Source organism: Anoplophora glabripennis, unplaced genomic scaffold, assembly GCF_000390285.2.
Source record: "Anoplophora glabripennis isolate ALB-LARVAE unplaced genomic scaffold, Agla_2.0 scaffold216, whole genome shotgun sequence".
Taxonomy (NCBI): Eukaryota; Metazoa; Arthropoda; class Insecta; order Coleoptera; family Cerambycidae; genus Anoplophora; species Anoplophora glabripennis.
In genome coordinates, this window is record NW_019416347.1 from 769,678 (window position 1) to 792,114 (window position 22,437).

The window sequence follows — 22,437 nt, forward strand, 5'->3', positions numbered from 1 at the left end:
TTGGTCCTACGTCAGCGTCTGTGGTTGGAAATCTGTGGATAACTTGACTCGAATCTCTTTAGTAACTTTTATTATTGTTAGGAATCATTTAATTGAAATCCTTCCTTTTCACAAATTAATACTTTAGTAAATGTACAATCTGGTATAAAAAAGTTTCTTATATGTCCATCTTATGAGTCATGTATGCTCTAGAATCTATATGTTGATGTCAAAAAGTATCAGATGAGATTTTTAGAAATATTGATTTAAATTAGCTTAATACTCTTCAGTATTAAGTAATAAAACCTAGTAATTTTTCAAAACAGTGGAAATAAAAACAATTGTTGCCTGTTGTGCATACCGGCCATTATTTTTTATGAAAGTTAATAAGGGTCTTTTTAAGCAACGTGTCCGTTAATTTACTGTTTTTTATTTGTTCTTAGTTCCTTAATATGAGATTTTTTTTTAATTCACTGTCCACAGTAATAAACAACATTAATTAAAAACTAATTAACGAATTTTTAAAAGTAAAGCATGTTTTAAATAAGATGCAATAAAAAATTTAACATCTATTGTTCTCTGTAGTTGATAAAACCGTAACAAGCAGTTCTAAAAACGATTGTTTATTATATGCACAGTTAGAAATAACTTGTCTAGTTATTTTTTACAGGTATCTCTACTACGAGCGGATATGATGCAGTTTTACTTTCAAGTTTATTAACACCAAAGAGGCAAGGTTAGTTGTGATTCGGAAATATAGGCACTTTCTCTGGGCAATGCCCCTCTTGCCAGAATCGTTACTTCACCGGGGTATCCCAACACACGCCGAACTGTCAGTATAAGTCACCCCTTACACCCATATATATAAAACAAACTTAATCACTCCTTCACTCGCAGCTCACTCTCGAACAAGCCATTGAGTAGCTCGAAAAATTAGAATATAATACACCCAAAACAGTTATAAGACGAAGGAATCCATGTCGGTAGAGTACAGTTAGTTCGTGACCCAACTAGCAGCCCAAGTCTCTTGTAAAGAGTGTTTACCAAAGAAATTTAATTTAAAACCAATTTCGTTTTTGTTGTGTGTCATCTTTCATCGCTATGTTGGAGATCGCCAAGTGGGTTTTTCTATTTTTTGGAATATCTTTGGTGGCGCTACAGTCGTTCGGCCAGCAGCAGAATTTCGTGCCTCAGGGAACTCTAGAAGATGCCCGACAAGGTAAGGTTATTCGTCAGTGGCGTATCTTCAGCAAAAGATAGCCAAAAACAACTGATCGCTTGATTAATATTATTTTTAAATGTTGAACATAGTTTGCGTGTCATGAGATTAATAATTCGATATATGGTGCTAAAATATCTAAAAAATTAACTCGTGTATGTGTCTTTTAGGGAACTCCCCAAGTGTATATTTTCACAAAATAGAACTTACCTAAATAATCTTGTATTTCAATGTTTATCAAAATATTATTTTTCTATTCATTTAGATATAATTCTACGAGATTGACATAATTGTTTGTAGTGTTTTAAAGCAAATTTAAAAAAAATCCTTGCTTCACTTTGTCTTAAATGATTCCGTTATTTTGATATCGACTATTAATATTTGTTTTTATTCATAGAAGAACTACAAAAAACTAATAAATTTCAAAAGCATATAATCTAATTTAAGTATTTTGACATCATAAATTATAACTAAAGCGAAAATATCTGAAAATAGAAAAACAAAAAGTAGTGTGTTCGATTCGTGACACCACTTTGGAACTTCTTTCAAGTTGCTTCTCTGATAAATCGTTTTTTAAATATAGGATATTCATTTATTTATCACCAATACATTGATTGACGAAAGTTATGGGGAGTGGTTAATACAAAGTTTTGTTGAAAAATACTTCCTTTCCGAAATAGACACTAAAAGTTCGTTCTTGAGGCCCTGTTATAAAATATAATTGTTATTCCACTATGTAGGGCAGAAATAATATACTTAAAAATGTTCAATGATTTCTAAGTGTAAAGTGACCCCTGTAGCATGTCATTCCAGAAAAAAATTGATTTCAATTTTCTATTAGATTTGTCAGTCATGTTTTGCAAAACTTGCAGCTAGATCAAGTTACCTCTATTCCTACTGAAATATAGGACCTCGAAGTGATGATCCAGGAAACAATATTTAAGGGACTATAATAACCTCATAAGAAGCTAAAATTTGATTAGAGATAAGTTGGTCTAAAACATAAAAGATATTTAATATAATTAGCTTCAAATTTAAAAATGTAATGTTTATTAGACTAAAATTCACCAAAGTACTCAGCTATCCGCATCTGACAAGTGCAGTAGAAAATTCACTGTTTTTTGTTTAAACAAACATACACATTTTTCAAAAATGAGTAAATACTTGCCGAGGTGTGCCAAAAATAGTACTAAAAACATGTTTATTTAATTTGAACATGAGTTATATCGTACAATCTATTGGTAATGTTTTATTGATTAATAACTGATCACACTGAACCGTATGTCCCTAACGTTTAGAATAAAATTAATGTAACTTTTATTCTGTATTTATTTGCAAAATACCAGCACAGGCCGATTTTGGTTTTTTGTCCTGCACCTTTTGATGCGATGCACGCCATAGGTGAGGAGAGGATTTTTTTAAATAGCAAGGTATTTGGAGTGACCTCGTTCAATAGATCTCTTAAATACGAATTGCACATGTTTGATTTTCCTTGGTACATCAACATTTTTTTTAGAAATTGCACTTCAAAGCGTTCCTTTGCTTACATTTCTTGAGTTTTCTTAAGCACTTCTTAAGAACCGAAGAGCAATTTCTCAAAAACTAAGTGAAACATCAGGGAATTCATGTTTAAAAGATATATCTAAGAAGGTTATCAGTCCATATATTTAACGAAAAATTATACAGTATACGTAATGATTACTTTTAAAATTATTATTTTTAAACATCCTTAATTGACAAATTTAAAGGCAATCATTCATTTTTTTAAATTTATTATCATTAATTATCACTTCTTATATTTTAATGCTTTATTTAAAATTTATGTAAAGATTGTAAGCCCCACGTAGCAACGCCTATGGCTCCGTAAGTACCAGTTTGATGTTGAGGTCAGACAAGTTTATATTCCGCTGGAATCCTCGTCTTAGTTCGCTGAGTTAAAGTAAAATGTAGTTAGTACCGAACAAAGAAAGGTAAGATAGTTTCCGTTTTTGCAACGAAGGGCGACAATTTAAATGTAAGTAACTAGTTCTTGTCATATTAGTTTTTGTTCAGTATTAGTTTCCTACACTTATATATTAAATTTTATTAAATCTATAGACAACAAATTCAGTGGTTTGATTTTTTACGGGAAATATTTTGACTTATCATTATTAACAAAACTGTTTTTTTATTTTATAATATCTCCAGTTCTTTAGTTTTTTTTTAATCGAGTGTATTATGCAAACCCCTTTAAATCAATTAATTTGCAATAAAATATTTACCGGTATTTAAATATGGTTATTTTTCTGTATACCTACATATTGGAGAAAATAAGGAGAATTAATTTTTCATGAAATAAACTTTGTTCGGTTAAAAAACTTTTAAAATCATCCGACATTTTGATCGAAAAGTACCAACAGGTCGACATTAATCTTTAAATTTGAATTGAAGTTCGATAACAGGAGAAAAGTTATAAATGATACATTGGTATAATGATTTAAATAAATTATGAGGAAATGTGCCAATTATCGGCATTTTCATAAAAATGTGTAATTCAAACTTGAAATTTCTGAGTCTCGCCGATTAGGAGTTTGAAAAAGTTCTGAATGAAGCTGTAGAAACTTCGAACCGTTCAGAAAGTTCGTTCATTTAAATTGAATAAATAGCAGTTTATGTATGAAAGTTTTTAATGATCTGCAATTAATTATAAAAACAACCTCTTAAATGATTAATTTTATAACTTCTTCATATTTTGCATAAGTATATTTTACGAAACAAAAGAAATGGATATTTGATATATCTACTTAAAATTTTGAAGTTTCTTGCAAGTTAAGAAAACTAACATTTTTAATGAAAATACTTTCATAATCAACATTTCCAATACAATCAAACCTTTCATTTAGGTTCTCTCATGATCTTTTCTCACATTGTAGCACGACTTGTATTATGAATTCTTAAAAGTTGAATATCGATTTTAATTGGCTTTCAATAAATTTTCATTTTTTCAATCAGATCAAAAAAATATCTAAGTTTTCTTTTAAGCTGCCATATCTAAAAAATCACCAACGATAAATGTAAACTTTTTGGTATTAAAATAAAGATATCGTATCTTATAAAATATAGGTAATTTGTTTAAAAAAACTGAAAAAATTGATTTGAAAATATGAAGTAGAGAACATTTAATATAATAATAAAAATAAAGTATATAGACTTTACAAACAACCTGTGAAGGCTTATGGAAGGCTTCAATTAGGACAAGAAAATTCTCACTGCCTTACAACAACACTGTCTACATGCCACAAATAGTATGTGACTTTTCAGTTTCACTGACATTCCGACAACGAATATTTTCTATGATCAAGTTAAAGGCTATGAAAGAAGGGTCACACTATATACATTTTCTGCCATAATAATATTTGATTGTCATTAAACTCAAAGTTAACAGAATAAAGAAACCAAAACAAGTTAGTTGTCTAATTCTAAAATGCCTTCATTGCAATATCTTGCAAATAATAAAATAATATCTTATAAACATGATGTTTCAAATATGTTAAGACAGGAAATAGGAATAAGCAATAAATTAACATCGATCCCAAAAATTCAAAAGTTTTATAGAGACAAATTGCACTAACTATATCCAGAAACGTATATTTTTAAATCCACAGTGGCAGAGTAATCTTGGTGGGTTTCCGAGAAATTTAATAAACGTTTTTGATAACAGATTTCGAAAATTAAAAGTATCATACAGATTGATTCTCTCAAATATTAGCTCACCTTTTTCATAATGTTTGTTACATATTTCTATATTTCTCATCCAAAAAACAAATTAAAGAAATGTTTAGGTAGTTTTTTCTTATGTATGTAAAGTAACATTTGTTACTTCGTTAAGAGTGATCCATCCATTATCTAGGACTTTGTAAATTATTTGTACCGTAGAGCCATTCTTTACAAAACTGATAAGAAAGAACATTTCTCTCGTAAAGCGCTAAGATAATGCCTTAAAAGAGTGTTTTGTATAATTCCATTGTCTAGCGATAAGTATGTTAAACCTTATAATTGAATTCTTCGTGAAATTTTCGCTTTAACCGAATGTTGAAAAATAGATGTAAGTAAAATTCGAATTACTTCTAAAAAAAATATGTACACTGATTTAAATCTGACAGGAAGATAAATTTTCAGAATATGCACACCCTGCAATATCTATAGAGATCTTTTTATTTCAATAAGATATGATGTTAAAACAAATACGTTTTATTGTGCAGGGTATCTATCTATTAAAAATCTTATACTTATCATGTAATCCTGAAAAAACGTTTTGTTCAAATATGAAATAGTATTCCATTTACAAAAATCTAAGATTGTTGTCACGCTTTTTTAAAACATTGTACAAACTTTAAATAATCGTTTGATACTTTTAGCATTTTCTTAACTTAAAAACCAGAAAGTTAAGATGTGATGACATTAATCAATACATTGTATATGTAATGAAAATCAGTCAACAATTGCTATGTAGGTCTGATTTAATTATTTATACTTATTCAGCTAGATATAACAGTAGTTTTTTGTCTATATCCTCATGGGAGGTACGATGTTTCTGAGAATAGAGACAAAAAAGTTGCTATCTAGGTTGCTATCTAGGTCTAGGCTATCTAGGTCCAAGACATGGGTAAAATTATGTGACGGTAGTAGGTAAGAGTAGGGTAAGTCAAGTAAAAAGGAAATTGAGCATCGAGGAGGGTGACAAAGACAAGAGATCAGTAATAGAAAAAAGGATTTATCTAGGCCATTAAAGAACTGGAGAGTTGGAAAGATAGCCTAGCTGAAAATGCCAACTATTTCGCACAGCAGAACAGGTCAGATTGTTCAAATTTGTATAACTGGAATAGTATCCGCCTATTTTCTGGAACTTTAATAAACATAGTTTGATCACTGACCAAAAGTGCTAATATTAGTTTCTTATGAATGAATTATTATAACACAACCCCACAAAAAAAAATAGTATCGGATTTGGTATTCAGACCCATGTATTTCCATGTATTTTTTCCGCTAAATCCGAATCTGCTTTCAGATTAGGTCCAACGGATCTGAGTTTTCGGGAAAATTCAAAAAACAGGTCAAAATTCACAAAAAACGTCATTTACGATCGACGAAAGTTATAAAAAGTGAAATTATTCTACCAATTCACTAGACGTATGATTTTTTACTCGTTTAATTCCAATTTATCATCATAGAGTTAGACAAACTGGTCCAATTTCATTCAAAAATAAAAAATAGATCAAAACGCCATTTTCATGGCATAATTCGTGTTGCAGAGTTCTGGATCCATGTTTTTATCCACCCACCAATTTATGAATTCATACATCTTTATATCCAGTAGTTCATGCATGAATACGCATATTTATCCATCCACCTGTACTACCTATAAAACCCACCCATCCACCTATCTATCCATCTACTTTTTGTGCTGAGAGATGAGATAACAGCATAGAAGATTGAGAATGCAATAAAACTTGTAGATTACTCTACTTTCTAAACAAAAGAAAACGATATCTACTAATCATTCTTATTTTTGTTGCTATAACGTGTTTTCTTTTCTTCAAAACTCAGACCCGTTGGGCCAAATTTGAAGGCAGATTCGGATTCAGCGGAAAAAAATACATGGAAATATATGGGTCTGAATACCAGATCCTATACTTTTTTTTGTGTGGCTGTGTAATCAATCAAGAATATTTCATATTTATGTACTACACTTTTTAATATATTACTTATTTGCTTGAAATTATAACCCAATTATTATTATTTCGATGAACCAATACATTTTAGTACTCACCTTGAGAATAAATGCTCATTCCATTTTGGCGCCCAACGTGGAGCGGCAAAACGTCTCAAATATAAAAATGTGAACAGTCTGACTTGTTTGTTCTGCAGTAATGAACAGTTGGTACCTTCCTTGAGAACTTAGATTCGCCAGCTACAATAGGCTAACTTTCGAAATCTCCAGTTCTTCAATCGCCTAGACAAGTCCATTTTAGTGCTACTGGCTCCTGTCACTCTGATCACCCTCAATGACAGTCTTCTTATTTCTTGGCAGTAGCGCGTTAGACTATATTTGAATTAATTCAGAATATTTGCCCAAATATTTTCATAAAAAAAAATTAAAGATATTTTCTCGTAAGGACTCAAAATTAAAAAAAAATATATATTTTTCTGATTATGTTAAATTATACTCTATTTAGTAAATACTAATAATAACTGCATTAAAAACTACAATATTTTTAAATTCTTAGAATAAAATAAATCTGGCAATTTGACATACACTACTTCTATTTCTATACAAGAAAATATATGTACTATTTGGAAACATTTATTAAAATATATTCTACCAACGATATATATTAGTTCATTGTCTATGTTGTAATGCTACTAAGCACCCATTGTTAATATAAATATTAGAATTTACTTATTGCGATATTATTTAGATACTTTGTTATTTAGACGCGTTTCGTTCCACCACAAATGTATTTTAATTATTTCTATACCTACATTTCATTTCACATTCATTTATATTAGTGTCATAATCTCAGCCAAATAATTATGTCACCTTGTTATATAGGGCGTTTTCTATGTACATGTCATAACTTAAGGAAATATTTCTTTATTTTAAAATATTCAAGCTACTGAAACTTAAATCTAACAGAAATAAGACATTTATATGTAAAATCATGTTTGTGAAATTGGGATAATAATATATCTATGTATATGACGTCACAGCCCATAAAGGGATAAACTTATCAAAATGGAATTTTAAGTCATCAACATCGTCATCATGATAATCATCATGTCAGATCCTCATTTACGGTTTCCTACTTTTTATTTCCATTTACCTATAATGATGGCCAACCATCAGTTCTAAGTCATTATTCACATAACATTCCATTCATATTTAAACAAAAAACGTTTTCTCGAAAGTGGTAATTAATTATCTTGTGATTTCAAAACTACTCTTAGAAAAACAAATGAATGTTGCGTTTTGAAGATACAAACCAAACTTTTGTTTTTTTTTTACAGAACATCCTGTATATTTGAACATATTTGGATAGAGCGCTTCTATAACATAGTAATATAAAGTATAACTGGTCTCTATCTCCAGTAATAAGACATATATGACAAGAGTCTAAACAGTTTATTGTTATCATACTCTTTTAGCCATATCTTCCTCGTTATTAGAGATGGATCTATCAAACCCTATGACATTTTAATCCTGAGAAAGTGTTCCAAATACATAAATGTACAATGTGTTCTAGTTAAAGAAGACGCAGGTTTAATAAACATATCCGAAATGGAAAATTCAAATCTCTTTCTAAGTACAGTTTTAAAACCACAAGATTTCCTACAGCTTTGGCCCATACCAATTTTCTTTTCTAAAAAGCAAGAAGAATGTGAATTATAACATATTCCATTTGCATCAAAAATATAACATAAGTTTTTGTCTATAAAATATTGCATAATTTTTTAAACACACTTTAATATTAGTAAAGGTACAGCATTAATATCCTACAGATATTTTATTAATTATTATTAAACACAATCGTATTGAATTATGAATACAAACGGGCCCTTTAGACATGCGCTAGGAATATGCATTATTAATCACCCAGCAGTTAATTTACTATGCCATATAATATTCTATCCTATTTCAGGACGTAATCTGCTTGACTGGATAGGATTGGGAACAGGTCCAGGCACTGACCCTTACCTAGCGAAAGTAAATGCGGATTGTCTCAACGGAGATCTCGCAGAGTGTTTCAAGTCAAGGGCTCTAGCTTCATTCGAGGAGTTTTTCGATAAAGTAAGTAGACCATTTAATCCACCTAAGGGAATATTTCGTGGGTTTTTGTCAAGACAATTGTATTAGTGAGGAACACAATGGATACCTAAAGCTCTTAGAAAATAAATTCTTGGGTTCATCAGTTCATTAACAAGTAATCGATTACTCTGCTAGGGAGAGTGTTTTCGAAATATAGTTTGTTTTGTTGTAGAAAGCGACGGTAATAAAATTATGTTGTGTCTTTTACAAAATGTATATTCTAGGCACATACGATATTGCCATTATCTATGGTTAGAATGGACAGGTGGGGAAATATTTTTATTTTACATTTTACGGGAAAAAGTCGTTACTGATTAAATATTTTGCTTGCTTCTAAGATAAAGTTGACCGAGAATTTAGTGTTTACATCTACAGAATAATACCCTTATTAACGATATTATTTCTATTAAAGAAAATTGTGTAGAATTGTGTAAAAGTTATATCCGTAAATCGTCAAATTATTTATTATATACATATATGATTATTTCAAACTAAAAGATAAGGTTAAGTAAGATTCAGGTAAAAATTGGTTTTGAAAATAACATCAAAACACACAAGGTTGTGTATTTTTTGATGCTGAATCCGAAAAATTCTTGAAATGATCGATAATTGTGTCCTGTAATAAATAATATCTAATAAAGCCGTGGAATTTGTCTTATCCCACTAATTGTAAGTGGTAGAGCAATAACTTTTATTTTAGTAACTCTCATAACTAGTTGAATACATTTTTAAATTATCTGCATTCTATAAACATAATTTCCTGCGTTGTGTTTCTATTATTGGAAATAGCCTTTGTAGCCAAAAATCTCAGAAATAAGCTGATGCAAACGTTAGCATTGGACGTTTCTAGATTGGAATCGCATGCTGTATGTGAACCTTTTACAAAAATATAACAAAGTTGGTTTGGCTTTCGTTCGTGAAAGGTATTCGATTTAGCCAAAGTTAAAGAATTTACTTTGAAGTGGCGAAAATAAAAAATACCTAGTTCAAAAAAGTCGGAATACAATGGATACCTAAAGCTCTTCCGTTTCTGGAATATTTACGTTAGCGAATCTCGAAACAATTCAAAGCGCAGTAAGAAGAAAGGTGTTAATAAAGTGAATATGTTTATATATATTTCAAAGTAGCCAGTGAAACAGAATATTTCCCTAACAATGTGAAATTATGCAAACAATTAATTATATTGGTTAATTTGATAACAAAAGAATAATTAATTCAGCTTAAGATGACCAAATTGTTATCAACCTAGAGCAGATATCATAGCAATCTACTTGTGTTACATAAATGATAGCAAAAAAGTTTCATCAATTAATTTAAATTAACTAAGTCTTTCTTGCTGATTTACTCTCCATGATAAGAATACCAAATGAAATTTTGAAGGAAGTTAACATATTTATACATATAACATTTTTATACATATTTTCATGTATTTATCAAAATACATGAAAGATACCATTTAAAGAAATATATTATGTATCAGTTCAATGGTACAACTGTCAAAAAATGTGTTGCTAGACCCAACACACATTTTCGGATAGCTTTATTTTTTAACAAGTCAGAGTTGCATATAATGTCTCATTTTTATAGTATTTTTAATCTTAGGCATAAATATTGTTTATTAAAAGCGGGAATAAAACGTACAAAATTTCAGCATGGTTTGTAATCAATATTTAATTAAACAAAATACAACACTATATTAAATAGCAGGATTGGCATAGAAAGCAGTAGTTTAAAAAATCCCATCCCCCATATTGATCAAGATATTCTAGCAGCAATTCAATTAACAGATTAGTATCTTATCGCAACCGGGTAGTAATAGCCATATCAAATCACGTAGGTTTATAGCTTTAATTAATATTCAGTGTAATCCGAAACTCACTATCCAGAGAGTGGTGAAGAAAGTTTTTGTCGTAATACTACGAGAGAGGGATAAATTTAATTCAGCATACTGAAAACATACAGTGTGAAATCATTTACAAAAGATGAAAATATCTACTTACAGTAAGAGTTTAGTACTATAAAATATTATTTACAATTTATTTTAATTTTTTTCAGCCTTCGTATCATCTTAGCGAAAATGCTAGAATTTTCCGGTTGCCAGAAAGTCAGCTGCGCCATTTGGCCCAAGAATCTTTTGAATATTCAGAAGCACCGCGTGCCGATGAACCGGAATGGGACCAGCTCGTCAAATTCGCTAGTAGGAGGGTAAATATGAATTTTTATTTTTACAGTGGTGTCTGTTCTGTAATAATATTCAAAAACTTGTAAATTAATTCATTTTCTGATTTTACAATACTAAACTATATTATTTTGCAAGTCAGACATTTTAATTGCAAATAAATTGAATAATCTCTTAGGGCAGGTTATAATTTTTCTCCATTAAACTGTAATCCACAGATTTTGCAAGACATTTACTTATGTCGTGTTTCTGTAAGCCTGTATAGCTCCAAAAATAAATATTGATTGATAAGATACAGAGTAATCAGATTAAAATTTCTTATATCTCAAAACAAAAAAATATTTAAAAAAATATTGTGTACGCATTCAAGTGGCCTAAATTAAGAGCAAATGTACTATGCAAGCTCAATGTTGACGATTTTTATATATGTTGCCCTGGTAGTCAAAATGGTAATAAAATTTTCCATTTTATCCATTTTGATGTTTGATTAAATGATTTATAAGGCTTCGTAAAAAAAATAAAAATTAAACCGTTTGTTTTCAAACATCGAGCTAGATAAAATAATTTTTATTATGCCTATGACAGCGCAACTTAACATGTTTATTTAAAAATTTATTTTTAAGTTATAGATAGACAAACTATAGTTCTCTTTGAGGTTCAAATATCTCGAAAATCAGCTTTAAAAATTATATAATTATAATTTCGTCAAATTGCCATGTTATTGAAAAATATAATCAAAATACCAAACAAAAATTTTTTTTGACAGTCTGTATCTCAAGAAACAAGCTTTTGCGGACCCATGTTCATATGAACTTTTTATCTTAAAATTAGTCAAAGATTCACCTTTAAAGTTTGTATACAAGTACTTAATAAATGAATGGTAATGCCATTTAAACTCATTTTCATAATTGAAGTTATTTATGTGTATTATACGACCATTTTACATAATTCAGATATCTTCTTTGGCTTTCGAGATATGTTACTGAAAAATTTTTAAAAAAATACCTTCTACTAATATTTATATACTTATGTACTACATGTAACAGTAAACAAATTCTCATAAAACGCCACAATTGTAACCCCTACCAATATAAAAATAATATTTTTTTTCAGAATATATTAACTTGTAAGTAAAGTACGTAAAAATATTTCAAAATATATGATTCACTGATCATTTTAAGAAGCAGAATTCTTATGAACCTATATCCTGAACGCCTCAATTTTCGAGAATCGAGATTTTTAAAGATTTTGAAATATATAAATCCAATATCACTAAAGGTGTTTGAAGTAAATTAATGAAAATTGGACTAGCAACTTAAATGGTAAACTTTGAATTTTTATACACGAAAATATCACTAGAAAAGACGCTTAGAAATATAGTTAGAAATTAAATACACCATGGATAAACAGTTTCCACGTTGGTTGTCATGTCGTCGATTATTCATTTCGACGTTTCAAGAGACATATCGCTCTCTCCTTCCGAAAGGATTATGAAACTGTTTCTTTACCTAGGCCTAAATTGAGGTTTTCGGAGATATCTATTTGTGGAAATTTTAACACCGTCTCGAAATCTAAATCGTTTAGGACATAAGTTCATTTTGTCTTAAAATTATCCAAGCAACAACCTCTTGATATAATTTTAATTTTGTGTACTACTTAAGTTACATATTATGTACTTATGCAAATTATTGAAATAATCCTTTTCTGTTCTGAATAATCAGGCGATTTGAAAGTACACTAAAGCAAAATTAATTTAGATGTCTTTTACCCATTCCATTAATTCCAGATTGAGAAATTCTTAAAATCAACGTCATTCGAATTAGCCTTCAACGATGAAGTTACAGAAAGAGGAAGGTATTCCCCACGCTTTATCGATGACATTGTAGGCGAGATAGACATAATTGAAGATAAAACGGACTCCCATTTCAGTAAGTATTAATTGACTTCCAATATATACATTTTTAAATCAATTAATTGGACAGCAACGTTTATTTAATTTTTTTTATAAATCAGTCATTTACACACTTCATACAGTAATTGTTAATTGCCGGTAGAAAGAACCCCGCACAAAACCAATGGAAAAGACTTTTCGTCAAATTGCTTGAAACTGTGGAATCAACTAGGTGAGAACATTAGATTTGAGGCTATTGCCCGAGAGAATTATATAGAAAGACACGTGAGTCCATTTGCGAATCGTTTGCATAATCCTACACCACAGGAACTAAAAGTAGTCACCTATATTGACTGCACTTACATAGATTTTGAGAAGAGCTCTTGTTTTAAAGCACTAAGACAATCAAACTGTGTCCACACTGATGGCTGTATATTAGACATTCAAGGTCTTTATTTTTCAGACGTAGCTAACAACGATGCCAGAATTCTCCTGAACGAATTTAATAGAGATGTGAATGGAATGCGAGACTGGTTTCGACAACAAGATATACGATGTATTGTAGATCGTAGATATCGAGATGCTATTCCCACCTTACAGAGAATGGTTTGAATACGAAAATGACACCACTACTACAGCCAAATCAGACTCAATTCTCAACTGAAGAAGCAAATGAGTCACGACCAATAACCAAAACAAGATAGGTAGTAGAGGCTCGAAACGAACACCTCCAAAGAATATTCAAGTTTTTTTCTTACACAGTATCAACATCACATATCCCGAATTTGAGTGATTCGAGCGCAAGAAGTTAACGTTGTTCAGGCAATAGTAGAAATAGAGAATCTGGGGCGCCGAAGAAATAGGTTGAATTAACTGCTGGCCCATGTTCCAATATTCCCAGTACTCACAGAAGATTATTTACGGAATCTAACATTCGGTACTGATCAAGTAAACCTGGCACCATATTATATACAGGATAGCTCTCAAAGAATTAATCATGATAATGAAGATGAAGAACGCACTTTTTACTTGGATCAAAATACAAATGAACCAGGTTTCATGAGGATTAGGCTGTTTTTCGATTGAGATGTACCATGGTTCATCAATTATGGATCTCATTTAATGAATCTGTAAATCATCCTGAAGCTGAGAATGAAGATGAACCCATTCTTAGTTACTTCTGTACCTGTAAACAAGGAGCAAGGACTTTAGAAACATGCGCCCATTTAACGGCTACTATATGGTACTTAGGGTATGCAAGACATGAAGATAATGTTAAATATCCTTCACTCCGAGTCCCAATGAGTATACTCGATTCCAAGATGAATTATCAAAATCAAAATTTAGAGATAATAGATTCTCTTGATGGCAATTGTTGATGGAAGTATTCCTAATAATTCTCGGAGTTTATCTTCGTTGAGAGTGAGGATCGCTGAGTACGGTACATACTCACACTCCGAAACCGTGCATAGGCGAAGGTCGGGTCCATGGCGAGTTTTGCTCTACATCATATCACCTACCTGATCCCACATTTTCAAGCAATTTGACGAAAAGACTTTTTCCATTAGTTTTGTGCGGGGTCCAAATTTATACAAAAAAAATACATTTTTGTCCGTTGCATTTGTTAAATATGTTACATAACCGTTATTTTTGTTATTTCAGAACGGAAGCAACTGAAGAAGCTGTTCATTCCCCTTCTACTTATATTGAAAGTATTCAAACTGAAGCTTCTTTTATTCTTGCCACTTATCCTTGGGCTTGCTTCCTTTAAGAAATTACTTGGATTCCTTGCCATTATCATTCCTGGAGCCATAGCTTTCTTCAATTTCTGCAAACCCATAATAAAGCAAAATGGAGGTTAGTATAAATTGTAAATAATAGAATTGGTTTTTATGTACAACATCCCTAAAGAAATATATCAAACAACGATGCAAAAAACTTTCTACATAAATCATCTTAAAACAGGTGATAATATTACTACTTAATTGAGAACCTAGTAATATATCAATTAATTTGTTTCATTTCTAATGCAGATAAATATTGCCTTCAAAACACTTGTCTTTAAATGTGAAAAGAAAGAACCATTAACAGCTTCAAGTTAATGAAATAATCGGCCTATAATAACCAAAGCTTATCTCATGAGGTCACAATTGGAGAAAGTGAAATGAAAAAATGACAAACCTTTACTAAGCAAATGTCTGGAGAACTACAACGTAACATCAACAAAAAAGTATAGCAAATATTTTTTCATATATGATACCTATAACAGCGACGTTATAACAAACTTTCAGACTGATTTCTTTCGTCAAAACAAAAAATAGTAACTCTTTTCTGAAAAGGTTCCTGATAACTAGAGTAGAAGAATTCTTTCAAAATTGGAAATTAAACACAGTTTCTGTGCAATTACCTACTCTAGAACCTTTAAAGACAGAATTGGTGATTAGGATGAACCATTTCCTATCTACACTTTTGTGCTTCGAGAATGCTCCATTCACAGTTAAAGGTCCAAAATCCATAAAAATGTTAAAAACGTTGTAAGTAGTAGAGTATGAAAATCAAAATAACTTAAAGTTTTGCACAAATTCGCATTTATTTAAATGAAAGATAGTCGGAGGGGTAGATTTCAACCTATCCATAATTATGCAGATACCTACATCTAATTGTTGAGATATTGGGCAACATAACTGATGTTTGTCTATGATCTGCTACTACAAGCGCCTAATACATTCAAAAATGTTTTATTGGAAATTGTCCATCCAAATATGTATTATACTTAAAGTGAAATAACTTTTTCATAGACAGTTGAGACGTCTCATACTTCAAAACCTACGGGTACCTTTTGTTGACGTTTTACGTACACTGTACGAAATTTTAAATCTATATTTGCATATGTTAGCTCTTCTATTTATGTTTATTTTTACGAGACGACTCCGCCCAGGTAGCTTGTCTCAAGATTACTGTTACATCGTTTATATATAAGTATTGCATTTTATAATTATTTAATAAATTACAGGTAACTTCTATGGTGGACCACATTACTCTCCGGCTAATATAGGCTTCCAGCCCTATCATAGAGAATCATCACACTATGCCCAGGAATACTCAGATTATCCTCCACATGGACCTGGTGTACACTTCAGAGATGACAACTCAGCCCAAAATTTGGCATACAATGGATGGAATCAGTACAGAAGTAGTGGTAAAGGCATTGAAGCCGAAAACACACCCAAAAAATCGATTCTACCTGATTCATAAACTGAGTAATAATCAAAATTATAATTGTGTAAAACAAATTTAAAAGAAAATATTCAGAATGTAAATAATTTTTTGGTAACATCGTAATTTTTTATTTAATGCTTTCATATTATTATGTATATAGTCTAGCTACCTTTGTATATATATGTATTTATTAAGTTATTTATTAAATTTTTATATATTTTGTTTAGGAATATCAACTCGTTTCCGATTTATGTATAGTTTTATATAAAAATAAACGATTGTTTTGAAATGAATATACTATTAAATATATGGCTCATGTACGATCTGGTAAACAGGACAAACCTTGTGGTATCTAATGTCTGAAAGGATTAACATATAATATGTATCATGTAACCTTATTACTCTTTATTTTATTTTTAGTTACAAATAATTTTGGTAATGGTTGCTCCAATGTCGGAGGCTGGTCGTGGGTTCATTGAAATTTTCTTTTTTTTTTAATTTGTTGAGAGTATAGTAGGCATGGGCGCCAGTCAAATAAAATTGACAAGGATTGGGGGATTACAAAACAACACAAATAATAGATAACATAATGTAATATAAATATCTATTATAAATTATTTACGCCAAATGTAAAAAGTATAAATTTTAATATTAATATAAATTAATTCAGCAATAATTTGATTAATGATAAATTAAGTAAAGTAGAATTTAGTTTTGAACAAATTACATAAAATAAGTAAATTAGATTAGCAAAAAATGATATAATAATTAGGTACTCCAGAAACAGCTGTTTTCCAAGTAAAGCTTATAAAATAATACATGAGTTGCAATTGGAAAATAAGTAATAATAATTATAATATAAAAATATATGCTGCATACGTGCTTTTTAACAAGATGGCGGCGCGGTGTTTCAAATTCCAGGGGTTGATATTAATATGTAACAAATCATCTACTGGCATCATGGAACTTTAAGTAGGTAGGTGTATGGTGACCCTTTTCCTTAGTAAGGTTTGGGTTTCTTTTGCTATGGTTCAGTCAAATCAATCCACTATGCAATAGTAAATAGCACAAATCCCAGACTTCCAGGTTGGAGTTTTAACAATATAATTTTTCCAAAAATGTTCGTTGTTTGTGGATTAAACAGGAAAAATTGTAAAACGAAGAAAGAAGAAAATAAAAGGCCTAAAATAAATGCATTCTGTAGTACCTGGTATAAAAGAACAGATGGTAATACATAAGAAATTAATAGAGTTGAAATTATTCTAGTAGATTAATATTAGTATTAAATAATCTTTTTATTTAAGTTTCTTTTACAATAAAATATAAATTAATCAAAACGATATATGAAAATCTTAAATATTTGTTAATTTAAATGGGTTTAATTACCTTAGTTGTTATTTGGCCTTCTTATTGTAAAAGATATTATTTTACATTAATTATTTGTCTTTCATATATTCTACTAGGTAGCTTAGATCTTCTGTCCTCGCGATTTCGGCGGACCCCTCGTCGCTCGGCGTTTCCTCAAAAAACTTTATCTTTACTTAGTTTTTACTATTATTTAAATCAGTGTATACCATCCGTCTCTGCAGTACTATTTGCTTTTAATTTCTTATACCGGATGTTATCTTATGTTTTAAATGCATTCATTTTATTTGACATGAGCCGTCCAAAGGTTTGCATTTACAATATCCTAATGTTTATTATTAGTAAACTGTTACAATCATTATTCAATAATTCACTGAATTTATATACAAACGATAAACTATATTAAAAAGGAATAAATTATACGATATGTTTAAGAGTCAACAAAGCGCGGAAAACTTCAGGCAATTATCCAGCATATTTGAGAAGAAAATTCCACATCAACATATTTCTTAAGCTGTTTTGTTTCTAAGATATACAGTATTGATTATTATTTAAGGATCCAAAACTCTTTTCTAAGGTAAATACTGGGTATTAAAGCATTGTTAAAATATAAAATATAGAATTTTGTTACACATATCTTGAACATAGCTAAAACAATCATTTTATCATCTTTTTTCCTTAAGTTCCTTTAATTTTTCTGTGAATCAAACCTTTTTTATTTCATTCGCAATATTTCCAACTCAAACAAATTTGTTATATCATTTTATGAATAAAAAGCCATTACTGATAAAAACTTCTGCTTCTATTCAAATGTAGATAAAGTCAGTTTTAATATGTAGAGGGTGGCCCCTAGTAAGAATTATTAAAAATATAGAACTCAGTATCTAGTCAGTTAAGAAATATGCAGATAACACTTTTCCAACATGCAATACCTACTGACAAATTTAACATTTTGGTGAACAATTCCTCTTGGTCAAAAATATATTTTTATTTCTGAAAAATTAAGTAGGCTTTGTTAAGAACAAGAATAATAATTTTCTGCGAAGAAAAGTACCTTTTTTGTACAATATACAGGGTCGGAAAGTCCCCATGGTTCATCGGCCCTTACGTGAGAGCGACAAAGTAAGTCATAGAAATCCGTGCGATAGAGAAAGATGGCTATAATGAAAGCGTCTAATAGTCACCGCCCATTTTGCCCTTCCACAAATAAGAAATGGACCTTATTTGTGGAAGGGCGAAATAGGCGGTGACTATTAGACGCCTTCATTATAGCCATCTTTCTCTATCGCACGGATTTCTATGACTTTCTTTGTCGCTCTCACGTAACGGCCGATGAACCATGGGGACGTTCCGACCCTGTATAAAAAAGAATCATTTAGAAAACTTGTTAAGGATAAGATCTGCTTTAAAAATGTTAAATTTGGAAGCAATTGGTCTATCTTAATTTTATCAATTTCTCCATTGTTGTGTAGGTAAAGTACCCATTTTTTTAAAGAGTTAGAAAAATTTTATTAGAAATTCTTTAGAACTAAAATTTATATTGATGTTCCAAATTTGATGGCAATCGGTTTCAATGTTGCCATTCAAAGACGGTTATAAACTTTTGTGAATAAATATGTCCCCTATTTATAAAAGGAATAAGGCATAACTGAGGTCCTATACTAGCAACCCTAAAATTAGTTAAAAATTCTTATTTGTCATGTCAAAAAACATAATAGTGCCAATTCTTTTGTTCATACTCCGACAGTTTTCAAAATGATTGAACGCCCTGTATCCTTGAAACCAGCAACATTTGCATAAAATATATTAGGCTCAATCGACTTATTTTGGCCATCTTTTATAGAATCCTCAATACAATACAATAATTGCATTAAAATGCTTCAACATATATAAAAAATTCTTGTAAGTTTAGGCTGTAGGCGAACATTGCATTGATTTCATAGATTATGATCTGAATACAATATTATAACAGGACAATATTGGCGGATGTTATTAATTTGTATAAATTTACCAACGGTAAAGTCGATTGTGATCAGTTAGGTAGTAAAATATTTTTTAATACACTCTGCAGGCTGATTAAGTCCTATTACTTATTCTTAATCATACCTACCAGTGCCTCCGTAAACTCTCCTATATGTATGCAGAATGTTTCGTTCTTACAAAGACATTTGTAACAATTTGCATTTATTTTCAATAGAGACCGACAGATTAATCGGCTTTGGCATCGGCTTCGGCCACATTGGGCCATTATTAAAACCTTCGGCTAAGAATCGGCTTCTGCCAAAATTAAGCCGAACTTTTCGCCGAAGCCGAAGGTACCGTTCGGCACGCTGCTGGACTTAACAAATCTAATCAAATTAGGGTTGTATTAGTCCCTTAACACTACAAATAACACTGCCAAATTACAACAAAATTGGATAAAGGGTGTTTAAGATATTTACGAAGTAGCATATTTTTTATAAAAGATTCTGTATCTTGAAAACGAAGCATCTGCGGACCAATGTTTATATGAACTTTTTGTATTAAAATCACTCAAATAATCGTCTCTTGAATTTATTGCACATACTTAATTAATACCCTATATATAATAATATATATATTACACAAAAAGAAAGTGTTCGGACTTGTGGGTCGGACATATGTATTCCCATGTATTTTTCGACGCTGAATACGATCCCGAGCTCAGAAATGGCCCTCCACGTCTGGAATTGGCCCCAGGGGCCAAAAATGGCCTCNAAGTTTTTTGGATTCAGGAGCTCAAAATACTACGAATAAGTTGTTTGCAGCCGTGGCACTCTGTTGGCCATGGCACCCTACCTGGCTCCTAGACTATTTGTATACGTGCAAATTAAAAGTGGGTCAGATAGAAGGTCATTGACCTAGATACAGGTTAGCCTAGGTCGGAAACACGTACCGAGTTGTTTATTTGTCTCCGTCGGATTGTTTTTTATCTTTTATTACTTACAGTCAATATTTAAATACTACATACATTTCACCCTCTCTTTATAATTTATCTAGTGAGTGTTGTTTTTTTATGTCATTATTTCTGTAATGAAATTGAAATGGTTGTAAAATGATATTTAAATTACTTGAACTCTGGGAGTTTTGTAACGTCAATATTAAATTTTATTTAAAGTGAAACAGAGCTAATTTCTTTGCAGCCATAATAGTCACATTTGTCAGATGAAATCCCGCACACTACTCGTTGGTTTAGCTTTCAGAGGAGGTTCGGTGTCAATGTCTGGGCAGGAGTATATGGCGATCGTTTAATTGGGCCGCATTTTCTACCTAAACATCTGAATGGGCCGCGTTACTTTCAATTTTTAGTAGAATTGTTTGAAAACCTTCCCCTTCAAATGCTATGGGATATGTGGTATATGCACGACGGACATCCGGCCCATTTTGCTCGCGATGTCCGTGGATTTTTATTTTTAGACGATCAATGTCCCAATCGGTGGATAGGGAGATGAGGACCAATAATCCTATGGACTTTTGTATATGGGGTTATATAAAATCTGTCGTGTATCACACCGAGGTAGAGAATGTAGAGCAGTTGCGGAATCGTATCGAAGATGCCGCTGAAGAAATACGTAACAACCCAGATTTATTCCATCGCATCCGTTGCTCATCTATACAACGTGTACACTTGTGCATAGACGGTAACGGTAATGTAAAACATTTGCCCGAGGGCTTACAGCAAATTAAAAAATTAACATTATGATGTTAATAAAAACTGATCTTTGGCAAGGCATTCTCAGACCTCCTCGAGGTTCTTGCTGGGCAACAATAACAATTTCATTTCATTTCCTTCCAATCATTTTTGTCGCGCGACAGTGTAAACAGCCGTGTTGTTTCGTGTTAGTTTGTTACAAGATTATTGTGGTTTCCACATCAGACATTTTTCTGAAATTTGTGCATTACATGTAAAAGATTTCAGAGAATGCATCTGCAGATTTCTTTTTCTTTTATTTTATGTGATAGTGGTAATACATGAAAATCAACTTCATTTATGTCCAGGTATTGCTTATCAGAATACATATCTATATACTCTTTTGATGATAAATTTTCTCAGCTAAAAACATTTTTTACCAACTTAATTGAATCGAAAATAAATTAATTGGAGGATAAAATCAATAATATTACAAAAACTGCTTCTCCTTCTATGTTTGAAGACATCGTGTCTGAGGCTATGGAACGAATGAATCGGTCATGTAATATTATCCTATATAACGTAGCCGAAGCCAATGCCGTCAACGTTACTGAACAGAATAAATTAGATGAGGTATTAGTGAAAGAAGTAGTCAAGCATATACAGGGTGATAACTATGCTACTCCAGTTTCTATTCGACGCATAGGAAAATCAAGAAACAATAAACCTAGGATGTTGAAAGCCTGTTTTTCATCTGCTATGCAATCACGTACTATTTTAAGAAACAAAAAGAAGTTGATGAACTCTAATATGTCTCATGTATTTATTCGTGATGATAAGACTCCCAAACAAATGGAAAATTTTAAGCACATCCAAGAAGAATACCAAGCTTGTGTTAATAGTGGAGAGCAGAACATAACAATAAAATATATCCGTGGCGTTCCTACTATTATCTCTGTTTCTCAAATAACTAGTTTCCTCTTTATCAGTATTGTCCTTCGCTTACACGAATATAGTCTCCCTGATTGCAAAATTGAATGATTTTCTGTTATTTGTTCAAACACAATCTCCCAGTTGCATTGTTATCATA

At 30.9% G+C, this 22,437-nt stretch overlaps 1 protein-coding gene across 1 annotated transcript; it reads left to right on the forward strand.

Moving 5' to 3' along the window:
• Positions 1 to 1,079: 1,079 nt before the first annotated feature.
• On the forward strand, positions 1,080 to 16,435 carry LOC108905936. The gene is made up of 6 exons (XM_018709011.1): positions 1,080 to 1,198; positions 8,878 to 9,026; positions 11,100 to 11,249; positions 13,010 to 13,151; positions 14,777 to 14,971; positions 16,128 to 16,435. Exons 1-6 carry the CDS (start codon positions 1,081 to 1,083, stop codon positions 16,367 to 16,369), a joined length of 996 nt encoding a protein of 331 aa, XP_018564527.1. The 5' UTR covers position 1,080; the 3' UTR covers positions 16,370 to 16,435.
• The last annotated feature ends 6,002 nt before the right edge of the window (positions 16,436 to 22,437 follow it).